The following is a 24,328-nucleotide window of genomic DNA, read 5'->3' on the forward strand; positions in this document are numbered from 1 at the left end:
CTTCCACTGTCACCCAAACAATCACAGCCAGCACAGGGATTAGCTTGAGACAAGCACCTGCCTGTGTAGGTAGTAAAGTGTTTCTGTGTTTTATAGTGAACGGGGTTTTTGTGCTTCACTAACAATAAAAAAGACAAACATTTTATTAGATTTTCTTAAAAAATGGTAAGTTAATAAAGTAATGATGAAGTCATGGAGCTGCCGTCCAAAGTGCCAGGGCCAAGCACCTCCTGGTACAGTTTTAATTTGCCCAGCACAGATGGCGAACTGACAGGGCTCCTCATTCAGAGTGAACACTGTCAACTGGCTCACAGTGAGAAACGGAGAGAGCAAACTCTTCTCATCCAGTCTGGGTGTGAACTCTGCAGAATGCTAACATTATGGCTGGCTTATTAGTGCGTGAGCCCAAGCCAATAGCAGCATGCTGCTCACCATACCTCAAGGACAACAGAGAGCTAATCGTGCAATCAAAATGTGGAGTGTGTCATTGGGAAAAAATATGTTTGATAATACCGTGCCTGTGGCAACTAATGCCCAGTGTGTTTCTTGGCATATGTTTGAACCAAATCCAAATGTGTTAGTCATAATGTTTGCTGGGCTACACCGAGGTGATGGAGAAGTTAAGTAACTTGTCAGGAATGAGTGTTTTTAGACAAACGTAAGGAAAATGCAACTTAAGGTGTCTTAGTAATGCGTTGGGACACCATGTATGATCAGAACAACTCCAACTGATTTTTTTTTTTTTAAGTCACTAAACTGCACTGAAGGGAAGAAACACGTTGTCATCCCAAAGGAGCTTCTGGTAACACTTTCTAATACAAAACAAAGAAATAATTATACTTTAAATTTAAGCATTATCCAAGTAATTTTAAGTATTTTTTTGGTAGTGGATGATTAATTTTAAGTATCATATATCCATATCACAGATTATGGAGTGACTTAAGTTGTGTTTCAACAGTAGGGAGAAAACATGTACATCGAAGTAGTCAAAATTCATTTGAAATAGTTTGCAATTTTGTAGTAATTTTACAATATAGGAAGTTCTTTTTCCCCATCTTATATCGTAATTCCGCTGTAACACAAGTGCATGATGATTGTTGTAATATTCAGGTATCCTTTTATTTTACCAGTATAAATGTGACAAGGATGGTTTTTGCTTGCTTTTATAGGAAAAAATAAATTGGTACCATCAAAATTGGAACTTATAATGACAGAGCAAAGTCCAGCTGTTTCTTTTAGTTTTGTTTTGTTTTTTTTTCTCAAAAGAAGTGTGCATGAAAGGAATGTCTTCTCTTCTGTAAAATACCTGGAAGTTAACAAGGTTAAGCCACTCCCTAATCTTTAATATGGTTATGCAATACCTGAAATTACTTACGCATTACTTTAAATTACTTGCAGATTAAATTTAAACTCTAACCATTTCTTTATTTCCTCCAAAAGCCTGACTTTTACCACATTGTTATAGTGTACCTACTTTTAACTATTTTATAATTACATTATAATTTCAAGAAAAATCCAATGAAATTCCATTTATTTACAGGTGATTTATGCCCGTCACAGGCTGTATTATAAAGTGCTACCGATCTTCTTTCCTTTATTGTTTTGATGATTGTGGAGGAAGAACACTTTCTACCATGTGAGTGCTGGTCATCAGGAACACCGTAGCTTGTGATACATATCATTTTCATTCTCTTCAAACTATTCAGTGGCCCTTTCTGTCCTATAGATGAGGACATTGCCGTCCTGGCCACTTTTGCACAACAGAAATGTTGCATTGTAGGTTAAAAATGATCGCTCTGAACATTTGTGTATTGATTTGCAACAACCTGTTCCTTTTAGCAGACACATGGACCCAAACCGTGTTGTGAAAATTGAGCCACTGGATCTACTTACTGCTCAGGGGTTCAGGTTTTTCCTTTATTTTGTCGCCCATCCGTATGTTCATTCATTCACTCATGTTCACTCAAGAATTTAAACTATGAGTGAACCTTGGTGGTTCAAAGGATCAAAGGATCTGATTAGATAGGAATATGCATAAAAGAATAATAAGTTGCAATACAATAAATTCAGAATATGAAAACCTTTTTTTTTCCTGAGCTCTGGGAATTTATTCAAGTGTTCAAAACCTTAGTTGCAGTTATGCCATTATGAAAAGAAATACTTATATTATTATTTCAGTGTGAACCTTTTCAGAGCATACTCTCATCGTGCCCTCATAACTGTTTAGAGTCGCAAAATGTGAAAAACAGCTTTTTAAAATGGTACAAGCTGTTTTTGGTTGTAAAATATTTTTTGAGTCCAGGATATGATCACAAATGCTGAGATGCTTTAATCTCATTTTGCTGGAGAAATACATTGTGACTTGAAGCAGCTGGTTAACTACACTGCAGAGATTTAAATCACTGTATCTGCGGAGTGGCGAATTGACAGACGAATTAACTTGTGCTCTGTCTGCTCATCATGTCCCTGACAGTCATTACAGGGTCTTTATGTTAACGGGTGATGGTTATCTTTCGACTCAGGAATCACCCTCATTTCTCTAAAGTTGATTCTACAGACTGATTCACATTTCACTAATCACTCACTCTGTTGCCCCCTCCTCCTCCTACTCCTCCTCTTCCTTCCCCCTTCGCTACAACCACAGGGAAGACCACACCCACAAGCGCCAGCACAACCTATCATGGGGCGGCATTCCCAAAGGAGGCAGGTGACCCTGAAAGAGGTACAGGTCCTGATCGCCCTCCCCCTGTTGGGGAACAAGGGTCACCTGACTCGGAGCCAATCAGTGTGGAGATGGAGGGTAAGGGGGAGGGATGTATGTCCTCGATACACTCTGACCTGCTGAGGATTGCACTGCTGGGCCCCGAATGCCTCACTGTACACTTCTAACCAGACTAAAAGTAACCCAAAATATATATATCACTCTGGTGCAACAGTTTCCCGTTTTCAGCATGCATACCTGCAAAGCAGTTCAGTCATCTTGCATTCAGTCTCACACAGCTAATGAAAAAACACAAGTGAGACAAATTCAATCAACACTTATTTTCTCCAGTTTTCAGTCATACATTTTTTCTCTCTGCAAACTGTGAAGTAGACTGATTCTGAATTGTCAATGACAACAAATACTCTCCAGTAGAACACAAACTTATATTGGAGGCTGAACATTGTTCTGAATGTGGTGGTATGCATGCTAATATGGGCTTAATGTTCTTCTAGGGTGAAATATCGCTTTCATTATCTGACTAACACGTAACTCTCTAGTTAAACCAATCTCTTAGTGAAAGGGAGAAGGCATTACTAATTGATCCTTTTGATTCATATACTTCATTAGTCCCTGCGATTCATGACGTGATGCATAATTTCCCACACAGCTTCACCTAATGGTTCTACTGACTCAAAGCCCAGTGGGGTAAGATGAAAGTGAGCTAAATGACAAGTTCTTGGTACAGTAATTGGAGACCACATTGTGCATAATCACTAAACAGAGATGGACATTAATCAATACAGCTGAGTCCGGTAAGCTTAAAAAGTGTTAGAGGATCTCGCTTTCTCCTTATGCGCAGCCATACATCTTGATGTGCTCTGTTGACATGGCAGCCATAAACGTGACGGATTTGACGACGTAAATAGATTCTGCGTTGCACTAATTAACTCCTCGCATCAAGCGGAGATCCTAGGTCTACACAACACTGCTCCCGCATGCCCTTTCCTCATCTTTTATTTATTTAGCTCATCAACACACACAAATATCCCCTCAGCGTCAGTGTTCTGATGAGAAAAAAAAAAATCACAGGCCAGGTAACATTTCCTTCTCTCTTTACAAGACCATTCATTTACAATTTAAATGCCCCTTCCAGTTTTAGGCAAGAGTCAGCTTTTAATACAAACTTTGAGAATGTAATGTCAGCTTTCAGGCTATTTGGGGTTCTACCACCGATGATACTCTCTCTATACCTGAATTTGATTCTGAGTCACTAAAATAATAATTTAAAATTAATTTTTTCAAAGTAAAATGACAGTATAAAACAAAAAGAATTGATTCCCTAAAAATTGTGGCATACGCTTTCAACAAATAACATCCCACCAAGCTCCTCCTGTTCTTCAGACTCTGTCAGAAGAAAATACTATAGGGAACAAGCTGTTTAGAAAGATGCTAGCGCCAATCTCCCTCATTACACCTAAAACCACTTACTTTGGTTTCTACATACTTTGATGTCTCTTTCACACTTTTTAGCTTTAACTTCTATGGTAAAAAAAAAAGTGTTATCAATAAAAGTCATTATTAATTCTCATAACTCAGCACTCGTCTTTCCACAGCTTGCAAAACTGGTGACTTTTGCAGCAAATAGTATTAATATTTTCTTTAAAAATGAACAAAATGATCTGTTGTTATCATTCATGTCTTCACACAAAGTGACATACGCTGTTTTACACTTATTGATGTATTTGGCACAAATTATTTTATCAATAAGGAGGTTGTCTGCTAACATCAGTGATTAATAACAAAATCCTTATGGTAGTTTTAGGCTAAATTAATAAAATCTACTTTTTCTTTCTGCTTTTACTTAATTTGCTACAATGTTGCACACAGAAAAAAAGCTACAAAATCCTATATTTTAGAAGGTGGAATCGTCACATTATTTAAAAAATCAGTCCTGCTTGAAAGGTTTCATTGTTAACTCAGACATCTATAATTTCTGTAGTTATAAGTGCTGCAGTGATTTTGAATTAGGTTTTATTACTGCTCAAGTTTAAAGTGCTCTAGTTTAACTTCAGTTCTGTTCTCACATTGTTAAATACATCAAACATTTCATTTCTCAGTAAGAGTATAAACTCTTCCACACCAATCCTCAGCTGCCACAGTAAATGACATGACCTATAAAAGTCTAACCAGTTTCTGAATATTTAATTAATTCTTGATCTTCATTGTCTCGAGTATCATTTTTTTCCTCACTTTTCAAGATGACAGTTCAAACTTAATCCTGATTAACATTCCAAGCATTTGGCGTTTCAGCAGCTGTTACTCTGAAACGATCTTGTAACGAAATAGGAGCTGCAAAGCAAGAGAAAGTTTTTGAAGCTTTGCTGTCTTGAGTCAAAGCATTTTTGCAGGTTTACAAAAGAAATGCAGTTCATTGGCTAGAATTCAATGAAGACAAAACATCGTGAAGCAGTGTTTTGTTCTCTTCTCGCTGCTTGCCTGTGCACACACCGTGTCAGAATCCGTAAATCCTCACCATGTAAAATAAGCTTCCATTCAGGCAGAAACACTGTGCGGTGGCAACGATGAGCCGTTCAAGCTTACATTTTAAAATAAAGTAAATAAATGACAAGCAGGACCTTAAACCAGGAAGTCAGAGAACATGTGGTGTGTAAGTGAGGCTGTTACACACCTCCCAAACGATGTGCCAGTAGACGGATTAGGACACAAAATAAACTTATGGTAAAAGTAAACTAAAACTTGATTTAATGATTGTCCATCTTTAGGCCCAGTCTTTACTCAAAACATAGTGTCCAATAATTACAGCACCAACTGACCTTGAGGCTAAACCAGTGTGAAATAAAGTTTTCTGATATACTTCTGATTACTTTCAGCTGTATATATACTGCTGTGATGGTTGATGTTCATATAATTAAAGATATGAGCATGCTCAGGCAAAGATTACTAATAACAATAATGTTTAAGTAATCCTTGTGAGGCACAAGGTCAATCTTCAGACTGCTCTAAATACTGTTTCTGAAGGTTTTTTTTATTATTCCTTTTTTTTATCTCAGTGATGTCAAAGATGGGGGTGTCTCATTATGGTCATTTCAGGGATACACAACTGCTGTTCAAACACTGTCTGCAACGAGCAGCTGATTAGAGCAAAGCCGATTTAAATGGATAGTGGCAGAGGAGCTAAAATGTCTTGTTTCAAACGGTTGATTAGCTGAGGGGCTAAGTGTAAGTTAAATTAAGATTATTTAGAATATGGAAGCATGCTCCTGTAATAGTAGAAGTACTAATGAAGGTAGTGGTGGTAGTACTCGACTAATCCGTGAATAAAAATATAAAACTGTAAATGAGCTTAGTAGGTCTTGTTTGTGATGCTCGGAGGTTTACACATGTAAAATAATAAATGGGAAAGTAGCCGACGGGCTGAGTAATATTAGTTATAAGGACAGCTGCAGCTGTCTGCCATTAAAAAAACACAACTGACATAGTATTGAAGATGAATGATCAAATGCTATAATCTTGAATTGGACTTGCTGTAAAGGACTGAGATTTGACTCGGCATGCACTGCCTGTCTGCAAGAGATGCATCATAAATCTCATTCTCATCTGAGGAAACAGATGTGCATGTTAATCAATACTCCTGTAGGCACTAGCTTGAAATGAGTCTGGCTTCACATTTGAGGCATCTCTATAGGCATCGAGTGTGTTTTCTTTCAAAGTGCTAAGCCACCATTTATTACTTATAGATTCAGCTATGAGCACTTATAAAACACTTCATAATGCACAGCAGTGGCTGACAGGATTAAAACTAGATGCTAATGGAATTGCTGATGCTGCTGACATACTGCTTGCCTACAAACTTGGAAACAACTTTGTTAGTCAAGTTTTGGCAGCAGTTAAGTTGCCATGAAGCCCCCAGGCTACATAATCAGTGTAAAGTAATGTGAAACACAAACTCTAGACCTTACTCACAACAGCAATTTAGACTTGTTAGAGTAGGAAAAGCCCAGGTGTCACTAATGAGATTAGAAATGGCTGGAGTCTCTTCAAGGTCCCAGTGAACTCTGTCAGGATCATCAGCCCCGTAAACGGAGCTTAACCATCATTTACTTTTTTCTGCACTTTTCTTAATCTAAAATATCTGTGAAAAACATTTTTACAACCCCTGTTTTTCATAGAAGATGCAGAGATTGGAGAGCGGACTAAATACTATATATGGTTGGAAAAATGATCAAAAGTGTCTATATATGTTTACTCCTAATAGGAGAACTTTTTTGTTTTGAAAAAGAGAAAGGTGCCTTAAGCCTGCCAAACAATTCACAATGACTATTCAGCTGTTTATAACAGTATGAACAAGTGAAAACATGAATGAAATTCAGGGCTGTTCTTACCTGAATTGACAAAGTCTTTAATTTTGAGGTTTGACCACAGTTCCTGTGATTTTACTCACAGAAAATAGAAAAAGAGGGGGAGACTGGTCTTGTGGGGCAGCAAACATGATACAAAACATTTGGATAGCTGTTAATCAGAAACTTCTGCATATGCAGATGTCATATGGAATATTACAGTAGCTTAATCACTGCTGTCACCATGCACTTCCCAGTGGCTGCAGCTAATTTGTCTCACGCAGTCATTGCCAAATTTGCCTCAACAAATGAACTTTGTCACACACCGAGCAGAGGGCTCATCGGTTAGCAAGAACATCAGTCCACCTTAGATTTTAGCTTCTTGTCTAAATGTTGTTGTGCAAATAAGCAAACAATTGAAGTGAAGCATCTTAGCCAGATTTTCAACTTTTGCCTTGAAGCTTTGACTTTTAGGGGCAGCCCTACTAGACACATTCAAAATGTACAGTAACACAGGGTTAATCGGTGTCCTAAAAGGCATCCAATTCTCAAACCACTAGTATAGACTTTAAACACTAACCTTCACTTCTGGTTCTACTTTTCAACTTGTGGCCTGTGTAAGATGGTGATTTCCTTCAGGGCAAAACTAAAATTAACTTTGGAAAAAGGATAATTGGTAAGGCAGTCACTGTTACATTGAGAGTGTGAAAGAGCACCTGTGCTATGGGCAACAGTTCAGATATAATGGCTCAAAAAAGTAACCCCAGATTTCAAGGTTTGCCTTTGAGTGGACATCTCTAAAAGAGCCTATGAGCAGAAATAAACCCTTTTATTAAAGGTGCGAATAAATAGAAAAGGCAGATATTCGACACATAAGCTATGCTAATCCTAAATGCATTATCTCTTTAGTGTAGCTCAGTTATGGTTTGCTCTGATGTGGATAGCTGCATTACATTATGTAAACACCAGAAAAGACTAAAAGGCTGGGGCAGAGACCTGCTGACCTGCTGCTATTTAGAAAAGAGAACAGCAGTCGGGTGCACTCGAGCAGTTTCTGGCTGGGAAAACGCCCACCTCTCCATTTTGTGTGAACACACATTAGTCTCCGGGCTAGCAGAAGTGTGTTGCATCAGATTCCCAGTTCCAGACCTCTCCGGTTTGTTTTCTCCCCTTCGTCTGCCCTCTATTGTTATTTGACCTTTTCCTTGACTCTTGCACATTTAGATGAACCAGCGTGGGTTGGACCAAAAACTCAGGTTAGCAGCTAATTTAGCTGACAAGCGTGGGGAGATGGCTCGATAATAGAATCAAGTCGGGCGGGCGTTTTCAATCTCATTAAAACACTACAGGAGGAGAGCAGAGAGTGAACTCGAGCTGAACCTTTTCATGAAGGAGGGCTGGTGTCCTGGGGGGACATTGATGCCAGCTAGTTTTCTAAAGAGTTATTTATACTTCTGAAGACCATGGCAACAGACACAGCCTGTATCATTAGTCAATGAGCTCTGACTGTGTCCCTTCTAACCACCCTCCAATATCCACTCCTCAGAGACACTTCATTCCACATCAGCATGCGTACTGTTCGATAATCAGATATCCGAAATCTTCTTAGACTTGTTTGTCTTAAATGAGATAAAGTTGGTAAAGTTGTAAGCAGTGTGTTGTTATAAATAAATACCCAATGTCATTTCTCACTATTTAAAAGAAAGGGACTTACTTTCATACTTTTAAGCACAAAAGTGTGAAGTTGAGCATTCAAATATTTAATGCATTTTTTAGATCTTTAGGGTCAGACAGAGGCTGAATATTCAGAACATGCTCATTATGACAGTTAAAGACTGCCGCCGTCTGCCAAATTTCATTCAACCCGTCGCTCTGTGTTGACCCTACTGGCTGTTTTTGCATCATTTATCACAAGTCGGGCCACGATGTGCGCACACATTAAGCGTTTGAAAAGCTGCTCCAGTTTGGACTTCCTGAGTCCTAGTCGTGGCGTAAAGGTTATGCAAAACTAGGCCATCTTTTCCCTTCACTCAGCTCACCAGCACTTCACAGCGACTGAGTGACATCATGTTTTACTGCAATGTGCTATAAAGACTAACCTTTAAAGGCATTACACATACCAAATACTTCACTTTCCATACTTGGAACTTTTAATGGCTTTTTATTCCATATTGGCTATTAAAGCTCAGCTTAGCTCAGGGTGTCACAGAAATCCACGGGGCCCACAGTGGTGAAATCCAACTACGCAGTAGTCCCGGCCCTTAGACTTAACCCCTTACCCTTTTATCTGTCTCATTGACCTCTGGGGGAGTGTTACTCCCACTTTACCTGCTTGTTTTCTTTCTCTTTGTTCTTTTCTATGTTTAGTTGGACTAACTCTTTAGCTTTACCTGCCTCCTTTGTTGAATTCTTTCTCACTGACCCTTTTCATCGTCTCTTTATGATCTGCCTTTCCAATTTTACAGCCGATGGTTGAAACTGTGTGCAGGTGTGTGAGTGGCCCGCAAGTTTCTCCATCTCTTAAAGCAGCAGTTCATGCCAAATAAAGCACAATTATAAATGTGCACACAAAGACAATTCGAAGAAAAGATTTCACACTTCAGGTGATGTGGCCACTGATTTTCCTCACCTTTTATTTGTGCGTCTTCATTACAGTGTAATATTATTATTGTGTTATGCTTTATGAAAAGTGACTTTGGTGTGGACTGTCTCTTTAAGTTTACTGGTGAAGCCAAGATTCTTCCAGTGCCACGTTTCTGCTGCACCAGATGCATTGGAAGCATTTTGTTTCACCATCCACTGAATGGCAAAATAAATAGCTCTTTTTGTTTCTGATGCAACTGCATGTAAAAAGGAAAAAGGACCCAGTGCATGTGCTCTGCATAGTTTAAGGGTTTGTGATGAGTAAACCCGATACCAATTTATATAATGACAACAAAAAGCACATTTACTCATGTAAGTAAACTGCAGTCCAGTAAAAGATGCACCTATTTTGGGAGATATCAGCCTCTGAAGATTGTGTTCGTGGCCCATTTCCTTGAGGAAGAGTCTTTCTTTTTTTCCAGCAAGATTTGTTTTTTTAGGCAAACAAAGCTCAGTCACCTTTAGATGTGCTGACGTGGCTTCGTCAAGTGTGGAGGCTGATAAATTAGAAGAAGGATAAATCAAATTAAACCTGTCTGCACAAGAAGTGAGAAAATGTGTTTTTTGGGTAATCTGGAAGGCTAGACCCTTTAACCAAACTATTTCCTGTCTGGGTTTTTGAAGCAAAATATATTGTTGCTGCTGCTTGAAAACATGTCTGTCTTCTCAAAGCACAGGTGTAGATATTGAAGGATGTCAGGCAGACACCAGATTCTGATTACCAGATGTCTCAGCATGGTTAATTTACCAATATTCAATCAAAACTGTAATGAGATATATGCTCTGTATGCATCAGCACACCAGGAATGAAATGCAGCGCTCATTACAACTACTTTTCAATTGGAATGGATCTGTTACATTACACCATATCACCTTAGCTCGTGTGCATATATTAAACCGCATCCAATTGGCTGAGCACTGAGGTGGAATATTATGCAAATGCCTAATAACAAGTGTACATGATTGAATTCACTCTGTCAACAGCCAGAGCCCTGCACACATACAGCCCGGATATTCCGTGTATCTGTGTGGACACGCACACTGATGCGCACAATCATGCTCCATTTGCTAACCATGTCTGTCAGTGTGCAGACATCAAGTATTAAAAATGTCAAATTACTAAAAGCTCACAGCAATGGGGCAGAGCTGCTCTGCTTTTCACACAGACTTGAAAAAAGGCAAATAATTAATTTGTTCCGATCTTCAACCTCAGGGTGTCTCTCAAGAGTTAAATTGTTATTTTTGGTGTGGAAGCATTAGCAGACGGGGGGCAATGCTTGTCTATGAAGCCTGGGGCATTTTTGTCTCATTGGCTTCTCATTGGGATGGAGTAGCCATTAACAGAACAATTACATGCACTTGTAAGCTTGCAGAAAGCAGAAACTAATTAGGGCTATTTTGGAACGTCTTCACTTGATACGAAAAAAATAGAACATAAATTGTTTTCCAGGTTACAAAGCATTTAAACACACCCTTGAGAAAAGCCTTCTCCACTGGAAAAGTTGTGCGTGAGAGAAAAAGCTCTGAATTATTATGCATCTGACCTTGACAGTGTTGGTATTCAGTCCCTCTTTATATTTAATATTTAAAATTCAAGTTTTGTAGAGTGCTAATGCTTTAATGTCCTGCAAGACATGCAAAAGGAAATTTTCACAATTGAGCAAGTGTGAAACTTCAAAGGGTTCAGATTACCGGTAATTGGTGTCATGGAAAAGCTTATGGGTGTTTGTTAATGAAGTCGATTTGAGAGCTTGCAAAGACAGGATCCATTTATTTAATCGCGCACTCCTAAGATAAATTGTCACTTCCATTGTAATTTGTTTTCAAACTCTCCTTTATCACCTGCAGGGAAAAAAAGGGAAACTCTTAAAACACACCTATCAACAGTAAGCCCTCCTTACTTTGTTTCCCCTCGTGCAAAAACCAGCACCAATTAGTAAGACGTGGCACAGGCAGCGCTATGTAAAATCTGCCTGTTTACATAACCTGCCGTGCTATCTATTTTTAACAATATGGATGCAATCATAAAGTGCTTCTCTTCCTACGGCACTGTGGAGGAACGCGAGGCTTGTTCTCCATCCGTATCACAGATGCCGCAGAGCACCAGGCTTCAAAACCCAGCAGAGTGACGGTCTGTCACTCACCCCGTCAAGTCTGCATCTCTCACTCTGCCTCTCTCCCAGTCTTCTTCTTTTAATTCTTCTCACATACATTTGCTCCCTCTCAGTCTTTTTCTTTTTTATTTTGGTCCTCTTCTTTTTCTTTTACACTTGCTCCCCTGTGTCTTGGATCCTTGGGTCCCCACAAATTCACCTCCCCCCCTGCAACCAAGGTTGAATTTCATTCCTTCATCTTTCTCTTCAGTTATTTTTTTTTTCCTGGCTATCAACATCCGTCTCTCGCTCCTTCTCTCCTTTGCCTCGACACATGCAGCCATCTGTCTTTTTACCTTTTGGCAGACTTGGGGTACTGCTATATTAAGCCACCGCTGAGCCAAGTCCATGTTGAGTTGACACAAAAATATAATGTGACAACGTTGGAGAGGAACACTGATGGAGAGCTGTGTAATTAGTGTAAAACTCTGTTAACATGGGGCGACCCCCCCCCCTCCCAATAAAGACTTTTTTTGAACTACATATTTATTTAGTTGCACACACTGTTTCGTTTTTAAATGTTTGTGAAGTGGTGCAAATTCAGTAGGTAAAGTTGGCGAGCACTTCCTGTCCGCCACCTAGCTGCTCGCCAGGCTGTTGGTATGATTCACCGGGTATTAATTTCACTGTGACCGGTGGCACCATATGTCCCACATACCCACTGATTGAGTTATTCAGCCTGCTCATGAAACATGTTGTGACAGGCCATTCATAGGTTCTGGGTTTGTTTACCTCAGCTGTGTGTTTTACCTCCTGCTGTGGCACTTGACTCATAGCCCTCAACCAGGAGGAACATCGCTATAAGCCTGTAAGCACAGACACTGAGGAGGGTGTCGTGGTCCAGAGGGAGAAGATGACTCACAGCCACGGGGAAGCCACGGGGGTGACGGGAGACAAAGTGCACACCGAGATGAGAGCAGAGTTTTACCACTCATTACAAAAGCTGCACGCCGCCAGGGAACACATCAGTTAGATCCAAAATCTTGGAATCATACTGATGCTGCAAAGCTGATTGAAAGAAATGCCCAAGATTAAAAGAAGTGGTATTAATGGGCTCACTGCAGCATCACTCCTGATTGCCTCGCCCACTGGGATTGCAATTATGATTTATGACTTTTTAATGCGGTCATAAGTTGAAGCAGTCATAAGAATAAATGGCTAAAAACTGAGAATTTTTAATTGGAAGCTCTATTAAAAGCATTATTTCCAAAAAGATTAGTGCACCACAGAATCCTTCAGCTGGGCAAACGATGGTAAATCACCCCTCACAATGAATGCAGTGATACATTATGAAGGGATGGTACGCTTTTACAAGCACACCTGCTCAGTTCACATAAAAGAAGTGAAACTTTTTCGCTTCTTTTAACTTCATGACCTAAATAATTGAGTCTTTCTCCAAACACAAATTGCTAGAAACTGTACATACAGCTCCGTTGTGAAGAGAGATAAATCTTGTTTGATTATTATTTCAGCATATCAGTCCACTGTTGTAATGAGATTCTGTCAAATTAAAGTTGTAATGATGACAGGAGGCAAATTGCTCGTCTTTCCTTGTCATGTGTAGTGTAGTTACCGTGGTCTCTTTTGAGGCTTAAGAAAATGAATTTAGATTCCACTCATTTGTGCTTTTGTCTCTTGTGCATTTGTGCAGAGATTTAACTGAAACTTAGCGAGTCTCTGATCAGATTTTCTCTGTGTAATATCTTACAATATTTCCCTCTAATTCCATAAACACAGTCAGAAAGGCCCTTTTTGACTCTCCTAACACATACTTATTGCCTTTAATAATGTTATGTAGGCGGTTTTCTTCCTGCTCTTCACCATACTAAAAAGTAAAAGTCCTTTAGTGTCAAAACCGATATCCTCTAAGACTGGCAGAGAACTCGGGTTCTCTTCGTGACTCCCTGGCAGACTAAGATGATATCCTAAAACTGCACATGCTTGTTAACTTTCCTAGCAATCAAGAGACGTTACTGTCTATACAAATCACAATATGTTATATACCATTGTCACAATGCCAGATTGCTTCACTGATCCCTGATTGCTTTTCTGTTTATTATTCATTTTTCTGAGAGGAATTTTAATTTCTCTAAGTTTTAAAAGTAAAGTAAATATTAAAACTATTTATAATGCAGACCTAATAACTGAACTGGCTGCCTTAATACTCATCCACAAATCGCTCTTTAAACGCCTTATAAACTATCATCAAGGCTGATTTAGATATAATTGTTTTCCATTTTAATTCCTCCACTAAGCTTTCATGTGCTGCTGAATTTAGCTTGTGGGGAGCACCTGCATTCTTCTCTGTTTTCAGTTCAGCTCAGCTGTCCCCCTCTGCAGACTAATCAGTTTCGCAGAACTGTCATTAAGGGCAGAGAGAAGGGTCTGTCACCACAGATGGCAACAGCCTCTTGCAAATGAGCTCTGATTACAAGAGGTGGCAGGTTTCTCTCTCCTTATCATCCCTGCCTTTCACGCCATTAGGCAATCACGGTGCTTGGGTCACAGCTCCTAAGGACAGTTACATGGTAGATTTACCTTAGCTAATGTCCTTGTGTTCTTGGTGTGCTGTTTCGCAAACTGTCCCCTCAGCTTCATTTTGAAAGAATTTGACAACCTCATTTGAGTCTGTGTTGGCAAAGGTGCCAGACTCGGTGAGCTATTGAATAGACCTGTTATTTTTGGCTCGTTCATCGTACCAGGTGCTCTCGCTCCTGATCCTCGCATTGGAAGGCGAAGTCTGTGAAAATGACATCAGGTTCCTGCTGCTGTGCTCCCATCAATATTTAAAGCTCTAACTCATTTCAGAGTTGATTCCTCACTGACTGGGGAGCTCTTGGCCTCTGCCTGTCTGAGGTGAAAGCACAAGTCCAAGAAAGAAAGGCTGTATTCATCTATTAACAGTGGAAGGAAAGGAAGCCAAGAGCTTAGTTCAAACACCCCTCCCATGCTGTTTCCCCACATAGTGAAGCTCCTGTAAACACAACCTGTCTGTCCCAGCTGTTGCTTGACCTATATTAGCTCTTGAAAATTTTTTTTTATTTTTTTTAAACCTTCTGGCTCAGTCAGAAAAACTAACTGGAGTACCTTTTTCTCTTTTCATCTGTTTTAAGGTGTGAGGCGACCTCCAGAGCAAGACAAACCCAGTCCTAGTGTCCATTATACTCTTCTGATTGCTTGTGTTTTGGTGGCCTTTGTCCTTGGTGCCTTCCTCTCTGGCTTCCTGGTTTCATGCTACTGTAATCACACAAGCCACAAGACCAAGAAGTTGTCGAAAGACCCCGAAGCCCCAATCCCACATGCTCTATCACTGCGCAGCCTGGCCAAGCTCAATGGCCTCCTGGACAGCCAAAGTAAGGACGACAAGCTGGAGGTGTCATCTCCCAAGATCTACAACTCTTTCTTCGCCAACAGTAAGGAGCATCACCCATCGAGGAGAAACGGTCATCATGGAATGACAATGGGAGACTTGGTCCATGCCCAGCATCACCAACTCCACCATTCCTCAGAGCTCTCTGGTCTGCCTACACCAGACTCGACCCCAGAGCTGCCAATTAAGAGCATGAAAGCATTCAAGAACCAGTGGGAGAAGAATCAGAACTGCAACAATGCCAAGGAACCAAAGTCCCATAATATTGGCTCCAGGCCCAGCTCTGCCCTGCTTCACCAGCAGGTCTTCCCTTACTCCCATGGACTGTCTAATAGCCAGTCAGCAGCCGGACACCTTCATCCCGATGAACGCAAAATCCACAATGTTGAGCGTGTGTTGTCTCAGCAGCCTTACGCTGGCTACTCTCAGAAGGTGATGGAAGTAACCTCACTCGATGAGCTTCTGAAGCACATCCACGAGGCTAGCGGCAGCAAGAACTCTCAGCTAATGAGCCCATCTGGTCTGATGGCCAGCGGAGGTGGAGGCCAGCTAGTCTTTGCCAACCGTATCCAACCTCAGATACCTGAGACAGAATCAGCCCCCTACTACAGCTCATCCACTTTACCACGTGACAGCCTCACCCGTCGCATGGATGTTCCCCCAGACATTCCCATGCACCACCAGTCTACCTTGGAGAGGAGGCATTCCTCCCAAAGGCAATCACTGATTGCTGCAGCCACCAAAATGCCCAACGGAGGTGGAGTAGTAGGAGGAGGGGGAGGAGGAATGATCCCTCGCCAACACAGCTTCAGCCAACGAAATGGCGGGCCCCACCAGCCACCTCCCCTTTTGGCGCGGATGAACTCGACGGGCAGCGCGTGTGAGGTTCACTATCCCCTGCTTCCCAATGGATACCTGGCACGTCAGCACAGTTATAATGGAGAACAGCAAGAGGTTCCACACAGGGGTGCGATCATCCGTCGGGCAGCTTCTCTCAAACCTGACGTCCCTCCCAAGCCCTTGTTCATACCTGCCACATCCCCAGTCAATGAACAGGGAAAGTTCAACTACTGAGGGGTATGCTCTTGGACTAAGAGAAGGAGCCTCCCCCCCTCCCCTCATTGTGTCATCTGTAAGAAACTTTGAAGAAATGCAGTGAGTTTGGGGTTGCAGACCTTTACCTGAAAACGCAACCAACTGTGTGGCACCAGTGTCACTGTGGACAAAAGCCTCAACCAAACTTGTTTTTTGCCGCTTCTTTTTGTCCAACGAATATCTTTGTACCATATTGGTATTGCTTAGCTACTTGCTTATTATAGAACCGCTTACTTGGGTGACGTGATGCCACCTCCTTATATTAGGCTGCCAATGTCCTCAATGTGGATTTACAATGCAACTCCGTTTTTGGACACGTTGATGTTGGAAAAACTTGACACATCAGTCATCTTGAAGACTTAAAAGCTCGAGGCTCGCTTAGATTCATGCTTTTGCTTAACCTTTTCTGATGTAGTGTTGGTATCCGGTCCCCACCCACCCCACCCTCGAATGTGTTTATATTATGCATGTGTGTGTATATATATGTGTGTTTATATTTACACCGTATATGTATACATATACATATGCAGTATGTGTAACCTGTGGTTAAAAAAAAAAAAAAAAAAAAATCCCCTGAAAGTAGTTATGTCTTTGCCTTACTATACTCTCTCATCTTTGGGCATATCAAACGATCCCCCCGCCCAAGCCCTAAGAAATATCTTAGGGGCATCAAATGTTCATCAAATGTTGTCATTTGGCTCCAGACACCAATTCAAATTTGGTCACAATGACAAGACAAAGGAAATACTTCAACAAAGCAGCTACACTCGCCTTCTCTTTTATTTTTTCCTGTCCCAGCTGATGTCAGGTGACAACATTCGGGTCCATTTAAGTTCTTCAAGAATGTTTCGACAACATTGGTGCTCCGCAACTCTAGTGGGTCTAATATTCTTTGAAATGGAAACAACCAACATGTTTCTCTGAAATTTTTTGGACCCAAAGAGGACAAGACAAACACGTCTTGCCGTCTGGTGTTAGGAGAATGAACACTGAACATCGAACAGACTGCAGTTATCATAATTATTAACTCTGTGGCTATTGGTTGTAAATAAAGGAATAATTACTAGCCAAATTTTAACTGTATGTGTAAATGTGTGCCTTATTTAATAATAGTGTGTGACATGGGCTTAGGGGTCAATGCAAGGGGCTCAGATGGCAACTATGCTACAGTATATTGTAGGTGTTTGATTTTTCTATGGTTGTCAGTATGTGTCATACAGTATCTATTGTATATGTGAAGAGTTTCATTCCAGAATAAGATATTTCTCATCGGTTCTAATTAACTGAATTAATAGTTTGACTGTAACACCCACTAATAAATCATATTTTATGTCATATATTGACTATAATTTTTTTTACAAAGTAGGCTAATATTTTGTAAATTATCTAATTTTTTTTTAATCGACGTAAAATAACTAGTACCCTTTTTTCAGCATTGTTTTGGAATGAAACCCTTCGTTTTTCGCTTTTCTTTTGTTTTCATCCCAAAAGTGTGAGCCTACAGGTTTTTAATGCGAGTGTGGGACACAGCAAGTACAAAGCCTGAGACTGCAGACATTCAGGTTTGACTGTATACTGTCACTTTCACCTGGGTGTCGATTTCCTTGTAGGTGCCATTGTTACGTTTTTGTTTTTTGTAATATTATCTTCTTGGGTTTCTAAAGGAGCAGTTCACAGTTCCTCTTAAAGTTATCACCTACAGATGAGTAGCCATTGTAGAAGTTGCATTTACCTTATGGGAGGAAAAAGTGTGTCTTGCTTGAGTTTTGAATGTCAGGATATATGTTTTAGCAAGTGTGTGAAACCATACGGTTTCAGTTCTGTATGAAAATAAATCCAGGTTGGTGGCATGTAGCATGACTTCTACAATGGTTACTGCTGTAGATGTTGACCTAGTGGTGCCACCGGGTGTTGAATTTCAAAACATGGACAAGAAATATGGAGCAGTGCAATGAACTCTGATCCGACAGGCTGAGATTGTCTCTTGGATCGATACTTGGGAAGTGATTGTGGAACCGGTTCGCAGGTGACCGTGCTGCCAAACACTGCTGAGGATTTTCACCTCATTAAATGGTGATGCCAGCCGGCTGTGCCTCAGACATATCACCCCTTCAAAACTCAACTGTTGTACTTTTCAGGAGAGTCGCTTTGACCACGGTTGGCTGGAACCGTAATCTATTCTGTGAAAACAGCACTATGCTATTTACTGTATCTGAAAATGGTGTTTATTGATTGAAATTTCCCAGAGCTCATTTGACCCAGTGTAAAGTTTACCATTCACACTACTCCAGCTTCAGTAAATTAAGGAAAAGTACCTAACATTTGTAAGGAAAAAAGTTGATTTGGTAATTAACAGGCAGCAGAGCATTAAATAGCCTTTCAGACGGCAAATAAAAAACATCCAACTTGATTTGGGGTTGGGGCGGCAGTGTTTCATAAGAGGAATTGTGGCAGCTACAGTGTTTCAATGGATTTATTTTTCTGTTTTGGTCTATTTTTTTTGTTTGTTTTTAATCTGCCGGTTAACAGATTGTACGGAAATGGGGACGGTCTCGCCTCTTAAAAGTTCTATCAGTATTTGATTTGGTGTAAATACATTCTATCTGGGCGAGGTCTCATTGATTCAGTATTATGTTTTTCTCCGTTTGATTTCCAGGCTTTGCCTCTTGACTTACTATGAATTTGGTCTCACAGAATATCATTGTATGTCTCTTATACTAGGAATAAAATGGAAAATATGATGAACGTTTCACTGGTCAATGTGTCAAAATAATCCCGGTAACATCGTTGATGGTCATACACAAAGTCTGAAAACAAGAATAGCAATTGCAGTAGCAGATAAACCAGTAGCTCATCTCTGAGGCAGAAATGTTTAGGTGAGATGGTAATTCAAACTATACTTTGAGACTGTATATTATAATAGATACACTGCTCAAAAATTAAAGAAACACTTTTCTAATCAGAGTATTGTATCAAGCAGTTTGACCTTGTGACAAGGGAGTAGGTCGAGGAGTTGTTAATCAGTCTCAGCTGCTTTACTGTTAATGAAATTAACAACTTGTGCAAAATAAAAGTGTGGTCTTAGAGGTGGATGCGACTTACATTTTTTTCCTGTTTATTTTTTCACTAGTTTTGCATTTGTCAGTGTTTGTAGCATGAGGCGATCCCGGACCCTACAGAGGTTTGATAGGTAGTCCATTTTCTCCCAGTGCAATCTCAAGAGAATGGAGGAGATTCCTGGAGACTGGCAGTTACTCTAGGAGAGCTGGACAGGGCCATAGAAAGTCTTTAACCTATCAGCAGGACTGCTGTTTGCTTCTTTGTGCAAAGAGAAACAGGATGAGCACTGCCCGAGCTGCAAAATGACCTCCAACAGGTCACTGGTGTGAATGTCTCTGACCAAACAATTAGAAACAGACTTTATGAGAGTGACCGGACTGTCCAGTGTCTTCTAGTGGGCCCCGTGCTTCCTGCCCGGCGCCATGATGGCCAATTGGTTTACCGGTATTGGTGAAAAGCCCTGGTCCCTGTGCTTTTCACAGATAAGAGCGGGTTCACCCTGAGCACATCTGAGATATGTGAAAGGGTCTGGAAAAGCTGTGGAGAGTGTTATGCTGCCTTAAACATCGTCCAGCATTACCAATTTGGTCTGGGGAGGCATATCTACGAAGAGATTTACAGAGCTCTCTATGATAAGCAACTGTGCCCCGGTTGCTATTAGATATTGGGATGAAATCCTTAGACCCATCATCAGTGATGACTCATCATCAGACCCTATAGAACTTGGGTGCTTTACAAAGTCCCATTTTGAGTTGCTGAAATAAAATTTTGGCAAAATAACCAAGCATACATCATTTTTTTCGCTTGGGTTTTCTGGCAGTCTTTGAATTCAGCCCTATGTAAGTTGATGATTTTAATTTGCATCAAACAGTGTGGCATCCTTTTCCCCCCCTAACACATTACCCAGTCCATATCAGTACAAACACCCAGCAAAATTCTTATTCCCATTGAACTCGGAAATGTTGTCAAAGTATTCCTATAATTTTTTGAGCAGTGTGTAGTAGTATGCATCTTGGATCTGTTTGCTCTCTCTACTAAGTCCATATTCTGTCCCATGTCTTGTGATGTCTGAGAGATATAGATGTAAAATTTGGATGTCAGTCAAGAAGCAAGTGATTTGTTTTTTGTGTGTGGATGAACGATGTTTGTTTGTTTTTTTTAAAGGAATTTTTTCAGTGGTTCTGGGAAATAAAATGTTTTTCTGTGTCTCTGGGATTTAGAGTACAAGATATACTAAGCATCAATTTAATTTGTGCTTTTAGTACAGAGAAATCCAACATGTGATTTCAACTGCCATCTCCAGTAAGAACCAATATACTAATTGTTTCAATACACAGGGGGCAGTGATGAGCCCATTAGAGTCTGGCACAGCAACCCGAGTGAGATGAAACGTACTCCAAAAGTACTTGGAAAAGCAACAAAAGTAGAGGATTTTTTTTCTTTTTTCTTTATGAAATGTCTTCAAACAAATTAATTCCCCAGTGAAAGCTTTAAATAATAACAACAAAACAGATTTTAGTGAGTTCTTGTGATAAATAACAGCACAAAGCACCACAGGAAACAGCCATGATCCATGTCCAAACAGCGAGCCAATTCCATCCGTGCTCCCAGGAAGAGGGAAAACAAACATACTTCCTTTTTTTTTTTTTTTTTTTTTTTTTTTACAGCTGCAGGGATATAATCTCAAATTTTAGGCGAGCTAAATCAATATAAATGACATGCACTGTTCCCCCTCCTTCAATTCTAGGGTTTAACCTATCAGGACATTACAGGTTCCAAAATGATTTAAAAACAACCTCAGCTGAATAAAGGTGACATACATATGACAACATTTTATCATTAATTTAACAAATAGTAAGCCAACATGCAGAAGCAGTGCATGAAAAACTAAGTACACCCAATGATTGAATTTCAGCAACAAGAACTTGAAGTAGTCATTTTATCTCTGACTTCATCAGTTTTTCACATTGAAAGACACAGTTTTGTTCATGTCCTGTTACATAACCAACTTTCAGACAGATGACCTCACATTCACTCTAGAATAGTTTGGTATACAGAGGAGTTCATGCCTCAATGACTGCAAGGTGTCCAGATACTGTGGCTGCAAAATGAACCCAAATCATCCCCTTTCCACCACCGTGCTTCACAGTTGGTATGAGGTGTTTGTGTCGGTGTGCTGCGTGTGGTTTTCACCGAACATGGTGAGTCAAAAGTACTTACAAAGGTTTGACTTCTCAGGTATGAGGTAAGCACTAGGCTTCTGTTTAAAGTTGAGTGGACTTTAAAGCAGCTGACTTGTTTGCAGATCTATATTTCAACTCATCACAGGAAAGCAAATAGTGTCATTTTCACGAGTCTGAAAGAAAAAAAAAAGAAGCTGTGTGGTGTTTGTAGAAGTAAATCTGAATTTAAATGCTGACTCACATTGAATAACCGAATCCTTGCAGGCTATTACGTAAGTTAATAAACAATCATGTTGTGATTGCACCCCTACAGTGAGTAAACAGCAAGGAGGTTCAGGGTCATGTTGAGAGACATTTCTGCTGAGTTACTGTTGATGGAAACGCCATGTGTGAGATTTATTTTGGTTCTGTGATAGTCATTTTAACCACCACACCAGTCTGACTAAAAGTACTGTGAACAGTCTATTTGCAACATAACAAAAAGATTCATACTTGCCGCAAGTGTTGTATGACTATTGAGTAATATTGGGATTATTCTCCCAGGTTAAGGTTGCTTGCCTACTTCCTTGTTGGTAAATAGTTCCTAATGACTTTAACTTTATTTTTCCCCTGTAATTTTATGTGACTCAAACTGACAAATGTATTTCAGGTGAGTTATCTGCTTGAGATAATCTTTGAAACATTGCGAACAAATATTTTCGATCATGCTTACATTGTGTTTTTAGCCGAACCCTCCACAATCTCCTGCAGTGTGAATGCGGGATTTGCAGAGGCTGATTACCAATGTAAAAGACTTGCAGCAGCAACAAAACAAAGCTATTAAAGCAGCTTTGCTACCTTTTCAAGGAAGTCTGCAAGCTTCACTTTACTGTAACGTCCCTCAGACTGATGTCTGCTGCCTCCTGTAAATGCATTAAACCGCGCTTGGCATTTAAGTAAAATGATGTCTTCCCCTTAATATATACAGTTAAAGGACTGTGATGGGTGCTGCGATTGACCTTTTAGCCAAAACTGTTCTCCTAATGAGGTGGTATTAATTAGTTTATGCAATTATCCTCCCCGCAGTCTATTAGATAATCATACCTGTTCCAGTGTGAGATCCCTGCCTGTGAGAAGAGGTGGCTGACAGATCGAGGTGTTTGTTGCAGTTGGACATTGAACTCGGGCTGGATAATGGACCGCGATTAGCCGCACCATAATCACTGGATTCCAGCAACACGGCTGTCGATGACCGGTAGTCCCAGAGAGGTCAAGCTTTTCTCAAGCATGTTTCAAATCAACTGGCTTCTGAGAATGAACAAGTGGTGATAGCATTAAGTCTCCACTGGAGCTAGTATTTAAGTCTATTCCATAAGCACAAAAATCATTTTCACTGAAATTCTTCCTTTATAATTCAACTTTTGGTAATTCTACCCTCACATATTGATATTATTGTGATACAATGAAGTTTAAATAACTATTTGTGTTTTAAGAGGAAGATTCAATACATTGTTTTTTTTGTTTTGTTTTTTTATAAAGGCGAGGCATATCCTGCACTTCATATGGGAATTCTATGATCTTCAGCCTGAAATACATTAAAAATGCCAAATAATATTAACTTCTAGCACACTGAACTCGCTGCAAGAAACTAATCACTTATATTTTCAGACCTTTCTTCACAATTTTTATATTCATTTTATTAGAAATCAACCAAATGCTTAGATTTCAACTCGGATTGTGTAAGCAAATTTTTGTGTGAGATGAACTTTTGATGGAATGAAAAAAAAAACTGTTTTCTATTTGATGTTTAATGTTTTTTTGGTTTTTTTAATGTTTTAGTTTTTTCAGTTCTCGTTCCGTTCTGATTGCTACTTTTCTCTGCGTTTTGCACATCGTCTTCTGAAACCTAAAAATGGGGCTCTTTGTTGCCTGGAGCTACATCTCGATCTCTCCATCTCTCTTAAGACTGTACAACTTTAAAGTACGTATGACATTGTCATTTCTTTGTTTGTATGTTTTGCTTTGTGGTGTGAAAATGAACATGGCCAAATACCCCTGAGACATTCTCCTGCAAAATATTTTGATCTCTAATCCAATTATGGACTTTCACCTTGTTTGCACTTTAGAAAGAAAAAAGCAGAATAAGAAAGTGAAAAAATGGTGTGACTGACAGAAAAAAAACCTTTCCAATTACTGTACTCAGTCCTCTACCTCTCCTAATCTGTCTGACTGGTGACTCCATGGATTTTTAAATGTGTTTTGTGTTGTCGACCATTCCAGCGTGACCTCTTGCACCTTCCCCATAACCCTCTGCCCTTACAAAAAATACAGGGGAGTCATGGTATGCACCAGTAATGACTTTCTATTCCCCACATCAGCGCCCTGCCAGCAGCACACTGACAGCTGGCATCACAATTCATTATGTGTCTGCTGGAAAAGGCTTCAAAGAGCCAGGGAGAAGCTCTCTCCATATTTCACTCTGTAGACCTGTCAGTAAAATAATCACCAACACTGACAAGTTGCCAGTTGGTTATTTTTTTATTTACTCCTTATTCTTTTTTTTTCAGGCAGATGTTTTGAGAGCACTGATCCTGATTTCAGGGCACACTTACTGTTCTTTGTCCCTCACTTGAAGTAACATACTTTCTCATCAGCCCCTCCTTGCATTATCTCATTTATCACTGTCAACGGATGGTGAAGTAAAAATCTTGATTTTGCTGTAAAAGCAAGAAGAGCGATTGTGCAGGTTGTCTGGTGGGAGGCAACTTGTCTCCTAACAATGT

At 40.0% G+C, this 24,328-nt stretch overlaps 1 protein-coding gene and 1 long non-coding RNA gene across 5 annotated transcripts in view; one reads left to right on the top strand and one right to left on the bottom strand.

Moving 5' to 3' along the window:
- sema6cb (semaphorin 6Cb) overlaps positions 1-19,064 on the top strand; it is a 147,934-nt gene extending 128,870 nt beyond the window's left edge. For 2 of the 4 annotated variants that reach the window (XM_086312223.1, XM_086312224.1), the window contains 2 exons: positions 2,645-2,800; positions 14,972-19,064. In XM_086312223.1, coding sequence (XP_086168349.1) covers positions 2,645-2,800; positions 14,972-16,302 — 1,487 coding nt within the window. In that variant the 3' untranslated portion in view covers positions 16,303-19,064. The remainder of the gene's footprint in view (positions 1-2,644; positions 2,801-14,971) is intronic. The other 2 variants (XM_086312225.1, XM_086312226.1) reach the window with 2 other exon arrangements.
- Positions 1-24,328, bottom strand: part of LOC147319538 (uncharacterized) — a 68,810-nt gene that overhangs the window by 35,429 nt on the left and 9,053 nt on the right. The window lies entirely within an intron of this gene.

This window comes from Aulonocara sp. 'chitande type north' Nkhata Bay, linkage group LG11, assembly GCF_057382095.1.
Source record: "Aulonocara sp. 'chitande type north' Nkhata Bay isolate Kocher_YH1m ecotype deep benthic linkage group LG11, A_spYH_male_GT1.1, whole genome shotgun sequence".
NCBI classification, from domain to species: domain Eukaryota; kingdom Metazoa; phylum Chordata; class Actinopteri; order Cichliformes; family Cichlidae; genus Aulonocara; species Aulonocara sp. 'chitande type north' Nkhata Bay.